Here is a 9,632-nt window from a genome sequence, read left to right as displayed (position 1 = left end):
ACCTTATTGTTTAATATCGACTCCATGATGATAATGCCCATCTTGCTCTCTCTCTCTCTCTCTCTCTCTCTCTCTCTCTCTCTCTCTCTCTCTCTCTCTCTCTCTCTCTCTCTCACTGTCTCTCTCTCTCTCTCTCTCTCTCTCTCTCTCTCACTGTCTGTCTCTCTCTCTCTCTCTTTCAGCTGAGAGGCATGCTGGGATAGCGTGTGTCACAGCCTCCTTGGATGACATTCAGTTTGAGGCGACAGTCTGGTACACTTTGCCACAGAAACCTCCCTATGTGTGCTATTTCAGACATAGACTATTTCAAGCAGGACTGGAATAGTACTGACATTGTATCCAATAAATTGTCTGTCTGTCTTAAATATTCTAATTATTATGACATTGTTGGTTTGGGTTGGTTGCAGGGTTGGGCAGGTAGTCAGCATCAAAGCCAGAGTCAACAGAGCTTTCACTACCAGCATGGAGGTAATGATTGACACACACACAAACACACACACACACACACACGCACACACACACACACACACACACACACAAAACATGGATTGGGCAGGGTAACAGCAGTGCAATGACTCCTCACCTACAATCTTCTACACCTCAACCACAGTGTGTGTGTGTGTGTGTGTGTGTGTGTGTGTGTGTGTGTGTGTGTGTGTGTGTGTGTGTGTGGGTAGGTGGGGATCTATGTATCAGTGCAGGATGTGAGGACTGCCGTTCAGAGGACGGTGTGTGTAGCCTTCTCTACATTTGTTGGAAAACCAGTGGGACCACAGAAGGTTAGCAGCTCTGTTCTCATCATAGCACTTTCTTTGTGTGTGTTTTTTGCATGTCATTGGCGCTCTTAATGCATATGATTATTGTGTGTGTGTGTGTGTGTGTGTGTGTGTGTGTGTGCAGGTTGTGTTGCGTCCTGTGGAGTCTCTAGGTTCTACAGAAGAGGAGCTGCAGCATTCTCTGGCCTCTGAGAGACGTCGACTCCGGCTCTACAATGAAGAGGCCTTCAGCTCTTTACTACAGGACTACCAGACAAGGTTCAACGGTCAGTGTGTGTCTGTGGTCTTGAACTGTAATAAATCCCAATCATACCCTCATTTGATTTAATTGGTGAATGACTTTGGCATTATCATGACATGAGTACAAGAATACTCATGTCCTCCACAATCCAGTGCAGTACAATAGAATATTATTTTAGTTTTGGCCTATTGTTGAATTATCTCTCCCTCTGTGTGTGTGTGTGTGTGTGTGTGTATGTGTGTGTGTGTGTGTGTGTGTGTATGTGTGTGTGTGTGTGTGTGAGTGTGTGTGTAATAATAATTAATTTTAACCGACAGCCTGTGTGTGTGTCACTGTACCCCTCCAGGTGTGTGTATCAGGAAAGACGTCACACCGACTGTGTCCACAGAGATCACACGTGTGGAAAGCATCGAACTGGTCCTCCCGCCACACGCTAATCACCATGGCAACACCTTCGGTGGACAGATCATGGCCTGGATGGAGAATGCTGCGACAGTGGCGGCATGGTAAACACGCACACGCAAGCACATGCACAAATGCACATACACACACACACACATGCACACACTCAATCACACACACACACACACACACACACACACACACACACACACTAAACCTCTCTCTCTCTCTTTCCAGTCGTCTGTGTGGCTGCTATCCCACCCTGCGTTCTGTAGACATGTTCCGGTTCAGAGGTCCGTCCACAGTTGGAGATAGACTGGTGTTTAAAGCTGTTGTCAACAATGCCTTTCAGAACAGGTAACAGGTGTGTGTGTGTGTGTCTGTGTTTATATATACTGTATATATAAACATACATATGTGTGTGTGTGTATGTATGTGTGTGTAACTCTCTCTTGGCAGTATAGAGGTGGGTGTTCGTGTAGAGGCTTATAACGGTGAGGAGTGGACTGAAGGATCGCCACGACACATCAACAGTGCTTTTCTCATCTATCACCTGGCTAACACTCCCGGAGACACACCTGCCATCCCTGACGTCACATACACCACACGGGTAACACACGCACACAGACACACAGTCACATAGTTACACAGACACACACACACACACACACACACACACACACGCTTTTGATCATGTCAGCAGGCCGAAACATGTAGTCATTTTTTAAATAAAACAACTCAATGCAGTATATTGTTTGAGAGTGATTCAGTTTTTTTTATATATATTCACACAACTGACTCTTTCTATGTATGTAGGACGGGGAGAGGAGATACCTTGCTGCCATTGTGAGAAAGAGAATACGCATGGCCAGGTAGCAGATAATAACAATTGTAAGTGTAGTTGAAGTTTCCATTATGCTATTCTACAGTTAAGTTTACTTTCCATTATACGTCTCTCACACAGAAAGTACATCTTGTCCTGTAAAGAAGAGGGTCCTCTCTCGGTCCCATGGGATAAAAGCAATCAGGTATGCTTCTTTCACAGACTACAACCAGTGATGTGCACATATCTTTTCACTCCTCCAATCCTTCAGTGTCTGAAATATGCTACTGTTAGCATGACCATAACTTATAGAAGTTACACAATTAACAGCATTGGAATGTTAAAAGAATGCTAAAATATATTCTGTGGCTAAACACTTGATTGATTGGTGACTTGGCTGCCTCCTACTGCCCCCTGCAGGTGTACCTAGGCTATAACAACGTAGCAGCTCTGACTGTGATGGCTGGGAAACAGGGCTGGGAGCCCAGCAGCATTCAAAACAGGGTGAACACACACATAGACACAAGGACATGCAGCTGAGCATAATGAACGGGGAACATCATCTTATATGTCCTACACAATTCCATGGGGGTGACATATGGAGCGTGAGCATCATAAAAACAGCTAATGGTTTGTTGTCCCTACCAGTTCGATGTGCATGTCCGTGAGGAGATGGAGCTGCTTTGTTTGAGGATTCAGATGGAGGTCATGACCTCTGCCCTCCACGCCTTCACCCTATTGGCTGACTTCCGCCTGCGACTCCTCTGGGACAAACACTACCTGTGAGTCCGTCCCAGTTGCACCAGTAGTCTTTAACCACCTGTCTATATTTGCCCTAGTACTGTGGTGTAACTGGATCTGGTAGCTCTCTCTGAATGACCTGGCAGTCTCATAGTGTACTGCATGGTGATTATTACTAAGTAATCTTCTTCTGAGCTGAGTTTATAACTAAGTCAACATGTGACCTTTAACCTCTCCCTCCTGCAGGAGCTGTGAGGAGGTGGAGAAGGCTGACGATGAGGAGACAGTGTACTACGTTAGGGGCTCCCCCGTCAACGGAGGCAAATGTCCTGATTTTGTGTTTCTCCGGTCAAAGAGGCAGCCCTGCAAAGACGGGTACTGTCTCCTCTCAGATGTGTGTGTGTGTTGATGTCCCGTCTCCTGCTAAGACCCCTATTTGACTGTCAAACAGACTGTAACTGTGTGTGTCTCTTACAGGGACCCCTATGTGATTGCTCTGAGGTCTGTTACGGTGACGAGAGTTCCCCCCGTGGAGGGGTTTCACCGTAGTGAGGTCAAGTGTGCTGGCTTCCTCATCCACAGCCTAGGACCCAACACCTGCAGGGTAACATCCACTTTTCAAGTGTCTCAGATGCAGTCCGTCCTCCGAATAGAGAGAGAGCTGCCACTCAAAGTCAGTTGTACTCAATCGTATCTGCAAGTAATCTCCTGATGTTCATAATAATTGACCACTTTGTTCTGTCCCTTCAGGTGTGTTATTATAACCAGGTGACATCAGGTGTGTTGCCCTATGTGGCAGGGCATCTGGCTGGCTGGTCTAAGTCTATGGAGGAGACAGCCAACACCTGCATCAGCTTTCTAGAGAGAGACCTCATCGTTACTGCTTTCTGACACACACACACACACACACACACACACACACACATTGTGGTGGTGTTTACACAAGAAAAACTAATCGGTGAACTGTGCTTATATAATATAATGCATGGTTAAACAAAATCTGTTCTGTAAATAATCAATAAAATCTAAATTCCTAAGCTCTGGTGTACTTGTCTGTGAGTTAGGAGTCGCGGGGGATCACTGCGAACGGAGACCATCACAGAATCACACATACAAAGGAGTCGCGGGGGATCACTGCCAACAGAGACTATCACAGAATCACACATACAAAGACAGTTAGGAGGAGTCGCGGGGGATCACTGCCAACAGAGACTATCACAGAATCACACACACAAAGACCACAAAAACAAGGCGGCTACAGAACAAAGAGATATCAATCATATTTAAACAATCCTTTATTAAAAAGGTGGACATAGAAATAATGTAATGATTTAATAACATCAGTTCATTTCATCATGGAATCTAAATCAGATGCACTGGCTCCAGGGAAATTCAAGCCCCAATCCATATGAATCATACCAAGTCCATATATGTGTGGTGGCCTGGGAAAACCCTTCACATGGTGGCATTTTGACATTTTTTATTTCCATAAATTAGAGGTTCTCAGCTATTCATAATTGGTTGATTGACTGAGATAGCCCTTTATTTTAAAAAGTTATGAGCATTTTAATGTATCATAAAAAAAAGTGAAAGGTCATTACTACCCCTTTCTCCTCCGGGTCGGGGGAGGAGCCTATGCAGATCGGCCAGTCTCGTTTGTCTGCTTGTGATGCGGTGTTAGTCTGCTCGCCTCGTCGGTATGCGAGGGACAGATCCATTTGTGTGTCTTCTAGTTAAGATTTAATTACTTTATGCTTATTGTGAGCATCAGTAAACTGGCAATAACACAGGTGGAAGTATCGTCTCTCCTTTCGCTCATGTGTGCGTGCGTTGCTTAACTGAGAATGAGACACGTTCAACGTGACGTTGTTTCTCTAGCAAACTACCCACCACAAAAACATAAAAATAAGTACTTTCTCTTTTGTTTTCTTAAAATGTTTATTCACCATAATGTAGTATGGAGTTCAAATACCACATAATATCAAAATCGCCAAAATCGCGATTTCCATCTATTTTTGCTCTTTGCCACAAACGAACGCTAGCGACATCCGACGGGTTTTCCCAGGCCACCACACATATGGAGAGCCCAGAGAGAGAGAGAGAGATAGAAGAGCAGGCCAAGAGAGAGAGATCTCCTGAAGATGAGAAAGGTAGCAATGAGAAGCTCTTCACCTCCACGGTGTCATACTGCAGTGTTCCATGACCCTTGATTCAGGACCTACTGGTGAGTATCAACTAGTGATGTGGTGCACTGTGAGATGTGTAGTCTCTAAGGTCCTGTCCAACCCGAAGAGCCATCTGAGTTGATTGGCCAGTCAGAACACCACTACCTTGGCCGGTTTGGTTAGGACTTTCTTCACAGGCACATGCACTTCCTCGTGGTCGGCACTCATATTATTGGACAGCCAGCCCACCGTCACAGAGTTAGCTGACAGGGGATTGGAGGAACAGGACAGACATCAAACACTAAACACAACACCTGTCTTGCATGCAACTATCAAAGAGGTGGATGCATACATCAATATAATGTCCAGAACATTGGAAGGGGGGAAGGGGTAACTTACTTGCAGCCTGGTGCTCAGGACAGTCCTTCTGAAAATGTTCTACTGAACCACACACACGACAGCAACCCCCTACAGAGAGAGGGACGACAGAGAAGAGAGGGAGGGGAGGAGAGGAGAGGGAGAGAGCATAGACACTATTTCTTGTCTTGTTTCATGTGCTATATAGTATATGTGAGTTATGTGTGATTGTGTATTGTGTGTCTGTGTGTGTATTGAGTGTGTGTGTGTGTGTGTTTACCTGCTGCATACATTCCTTTGGGATTGTCAGGGCAGGACCGTGACAAGTGACCAGTCTTTCCACAGATGAAACACTTAGCGTATGGATATTCACCTAAAGAGAGAACACAACACACACAATAGCCAGTCAGTACTGCGATTTATCCCTCGGGAGCCAGTATAAATACACCAAAACTGTTTTCCTAATGCCCCTCTCTCTCTCTCTCTCTCTCACCCAGTGCAGGGTCTACTTTAGCTCTGCATCGTTGGATCTCATGCTCAGTGGAGCCACAGCGGTAACAGATGTCCCTCCCCATCTCCTCATCTTTGTCAGCCTCCGGACAGTCCGACAATCCATGACCAGGCTTTCTGCAATGAAAGCAAACCTAGAGAGGGAAGGGTGGGGGAGTAGGGGGAAGGGAAAAGAGGGGAAAGGAGAGAGGGGAAGGGAGAAGAGTCAATTGCAGTGTTTATGAGCGACTTCTACGGGTCGCTTTTAGGAAACACTACTACCGTGAGCGTGTCTGTCTCACTCACCATATCACTCTTCTTATTGTCCTGTCTCTTTATCCTCCTGTCCTCTCTCCTCCTATCTTTCTTCAGAGCAGTGTCTAGCTCCTCCCTAAACTCCTGGTCCATCCCCATCCCAGACGACCCCCCGCCGTCTTTAGGAAAGGGTTTCCCATTCTGTTGGAGGTACTCCCGAAACCCGTTGACATCTTCATTATCATAGTCCTTCTTCTTACGGTTAGGTTTTTTAAACACTGCACCACCAGGCCGTGTCCCCCTCAGGTGGTCCACATCCCCCCTTCCTCTCCCCCAAACCTGCGGACCACGGGTAGAACCTGGACCCCCAAATGAGCTTGGACGACCCCTTCCTCCTCCTCCTCCTCCTCCTCCTCTGCCTTCTCCTCCACCCGCTCCTCTTCCTCTTCCTCTTCCTCCCGTGAGCTGACTCCAAGGAGTGGCTTCAGCAGGTTTGTGTTTGTGAATATTGTTGGCTCGGGCCCACCGCGTCATGACTGAACCACCTGGTATATAGGGAGGGAGAACAGAGGCAGTGTTACGCCAAACTAGTACACAAAGGTAGATGGTTATGTCCAATGCCAGATCCATCCCAACCTTACATACTTGAAAATATCAGAAAGGGTCCTGACTTAGTCCATTAAGCTGATCTATACTCTCAGATCTGCACAAGAGTTTACCTTATACCAAGCAGACGCTGTTTTGGGGATTATCTGATATAAAATTACATTATTGCCACCTTATGTAACTTAGATACAAGCACTCGCTAATGTGACATGACTAACTAGCTAGCAAACAATCTGATAGTGGTTATTGGTTAAACACTATTGCTCAAACAGATCATTTCTGGCTGCCATACACAAATAGGCTACAGATGTTTTAGGTAACTGAAAACCCGTTGAACTGGGGGGAAAGTGAAAATGTAAACAGGGATTTAATAAAACTTTTTTAAAAACGTACCTTACGACCCTATCGTTATCGGATAGCACACATGTGTATTTTGTTTACCCGGAAGTCCTCGCTTACATTCCTCTTCTTCGACAGGCGCATGTAGTGGGCATTCGAGCGATCCACGAGACGCACACTGCCATCTACTGTTGAGTCGAAGGTAAATCGGATGAAGTGATTACACAAATAGATCACACCTGTGTTGGTGACCTTATTAAGTAGCCGGCTCGCCAACTAAACAAGAGGCTCTACCACTGTGTTAAAGGGACACCCGTTCTCTGTAGAATTGTATTCTACCTTAATTGGTGCGACCATGTTGCTGTTTCTGATCATGATCTGGATTGTCAAAGGTAGATATTGATGATCCATTATCTCACAATGTCTGCGTTTAATTTATGCACATGCTCCTGGCCATTGCAGGTGCCAAATGTTACAGCAGGCTATTATTCCCTTTCAATGCCGCATTTAACAATGTTGTTTTCCAGTGGATGGGGTTCCCATAAATAACGCCACCAATGCTACGCTCCTGGCCACAGGTAGGATACATTATGCTCATTGACCTAGGTAAAAATCAGTATTTTAAGTTTGCGTATGGCTTCATGTGTATTTTTTTTCAGTGTGCAAGTTGAACGTTATCCCAAATTCCCTAGGTTCTAATGGTTCCATTGAGGTGACACCAATGATGGGGCTGGAACCAACAAGCTTCCCGATGGGGACCAGTGCTGAGACCATAGAGGGTAGCTCACTGATTACTAATTGCCAAACATTGTCATCTTTCTTTCTCTCTCTAGAAACAATTTCAGTTGGTTTCTTATTTGAAAGTCTAACTAGGGACTAATGCTGAAAATGAGTGTAAGCTATCACGTGATGGTACAATGCAGCTGACTCTTGACTACTCAGTCACTGTTTTAATTAGATCTGTGCCGACTGAAAAACATATGCTCTATTGCTGCAGCTTGATTCAGGGTGGTCTAGCTGTGCCACTAACAACACTTAAACCAGTGTGGAGGAGTATAGTTTCAGTGCCCTGTGCAGTTTCAGTGATGCCAGGCATACTGTATGATGCCAGTATGGTTTATTCCTCTTTCTTTTCACAGAGCTTGTGGATGACATGATGGCTTACGAGGGAGACATGCTGTTTTCGGTAAAGTGGGCAGTCTTACTGTCTTGTTGTAATTTGGTGCTACAGAGTTGGTTTCTGTCTCTGGAAGGCTGTAGGGCAGTGGTCTCCAGCTTCAGTTCTGGAGAGCTCCATGACACACTGGTGTGGTTGGTTAATGACCAGTAGGTCATTAACAAAAGCCTGCATGCCTTGTAGTGCTCTACACTGAGTAGAGCGAGTGCATACGTTTGGACATAGTTAGGCTTTAAGATGGGTTGTTGCTTTCTCTCAAAGACTGACCGAAATGCTGTGAAGGCTCTCTGGCCAGTGACAAACGGAATTGTCACAATACCCTACACCATCAGTAGTACTGTGTGTGAGTATCTAAGCCTGTTGTAATTATAGTCTTTTAACAGATACTTCCATCCCTACAAACGTATTGAGAAATCAACCATGTGTACTGACGAGTTAGCTTCTGGTCTCTTCACTACTTCAGTAGCCAGAGGGGAGACTATCCTGGCTGCCTTCAGGATGATCTCGGAGCAAACCTGCATACGCTTCCGCATACACACCACAGAGATGAACTACCTCAAGATACGTAAAGGGAGAGGGTGAGTCAAAAACTGCCTTTCTAGTCCTCAACCATTAATAGTGTCTTATAGTTATATTTGATTCTTTCCTGCTTTTATCTGACTAGTCAGTGCTCTCATCTCTGTTCTTTCCCTAACCCACCCCCGTCTTTCTCCCCCTCTAGCTGTGCGTCATACGTGGGCTGTCAAGGAGGGGCCCAGCCAGTGTTTTTTTCCAGGACCTGTAGCGTTGGAAACCTGTGTCATGAGCTGATGCACTCTTTGGGTCTGCACCACGAACACACACGGTCAGACCGTGACCAATACGTCAGCGTGGCATGGGGCAGCGTGCGCAAAGGTATTGCACATCCACAGGACGCTGGTAGAACTGGCCCTTTTTACACTGTGAATCATCGTACATGTTGCTGCTCTGTTATCATAAGCACTCTAGTCCCTAATATCAAATTGTGCTCCACTTCCTCCTCCTGTATATAAAAAGGATTGGATGGGTATTTTAAAAAAATGGGACCTAATTGGACATAGGAGTGAGGGGAGGCTGGCGGCGGTAGAAATCGGAGGACTGATTCATTGTAATGCATAATGAAAGAGGAGTTGTATACCACTGTAATCTGCCCTTAGGGAGAGAGAAGAACTTCCTGGTGAAAGAAGGGGACACTCAAAATCTGCCCTATGACCTCGACTCAATCATGCATTATGGGAAGTAA

At 45.6% G+C, this 9,632-nt stretch overlaps 3 protein-coding genes across 3 annotated transcripts in view; 2 read left to right on the top strand and 1 right to left on the bottom strand.

Moving 5' to 3' along the window:
- acot12 (acyl-CoA thioesterase 12) overlaps window positions 1-3,874 on the top strand; it is a gene marked incomplete at both ends in the record, with an annotated part of 4,439 nt that extends 565 nt beyond the window's left edge. The window contains 14 exons of the mRNA XM_080529513.1: window positions 183-252; window positions 408-468; window positions 678-779; window positions 901-1,046; window positions 1,335-1,523; window positions 1,657-1,776; window positions 1,879-2,029; window positions 2,236-2,291; window positions 2,384-2,447; window positions 2,663-2,746; window positions 2,891-3,024; window positions 3,230-3,358; window positions 3,461-3,587; window positions 3,734-3,874. Coding sequence (XP_080385639.1) covers window positions 183-252; window positions 408-468; window positions 678-779; window positions 901-1,046; window positions 1,335-1,523; window positions 1,657-1,776; window positions 1,879-2,029; window positions 2,236-2,291; window positions 2,384-2,447; window positions 2,663-2,746; window positions 2,891-3,024; window positions 3,230-3,358; window positions 3,461-3,587; window positions 3,734-3,874 — 1,574 coding nt within the window. The remainder of the gene's footprint in view (window positions 1-182; window positions 253-407; window positions 469-677; window positions 780-900; window positions 1,047-1,334; window positions 1,524-1,656; window positions 1,777-1,878; window positions 2,030-2,235; window positions 2,292-2,383; window positions 2,448-2,662; window positions 2,747-2,890; window positions 3,025-3,229; window positions 3,359-3,460; window positions 3,588-3,733) is intronic.
- Window positions 3,875-4,305: 431 nt separating this feature from the next.
- Window positions 4,306-6,783, bottom strand: zcchc9 (zinc finger, CCHC domain containing 9; the record flags this gene model as incomplete). The annotated part of the gene is made up of 5 exons (XM_080528508.1): window positions 4,306-5,411; window positions 5,548-5,616; window positions 5,786-5,878; window positions 5,999-6,149; window positions 6,301-6,783. 5 exons carry the CDS (start codon window positions 6,781-6,783, stop codon window positions 5,299-5,301), a joined length of 909 nt encoding a protein of 302 aa, XP_080384634.1. The 3' UTR covers window positions 4,306-5,298.
- A 2,008-nt stretch (window positions 6,784-8,791) lies between these two features.
- On the top strand, window positions 8,792-9,632 carry LOC308156156 (hatching enzyme 1.2; the record flags this gene model as incomplete). The annotated part of the gene is made up of 3 exons (XM_080529512.1): window positions 8,792-8,949; window positions 9,093-9,265; window positions 9,547-9,632. 3 exons carry the CDS (start codon window positions 8,792-8,794, stop codon window positions 9,630-9,632), a joined length of 417 nt encoding a protein of 138 aa, XP_080385638.1.

The sequence above is a fragment of the Nansenia antarctica genome, assembly GCF_963989245.1.
Source record: "Nansenia antarctica genome assembly, chromosome: 4".
In the NCBI taxonomy this organism is placed as follows: Eukaryota; Metazoa; Chordata; class Actinopteri; order Argentiniformes; family Microstomatidae; genus Nansenia; species Nansenia antarctica.
This window is presented reverse-complemented; position numbering and strand designations above follow the sequence as displayed.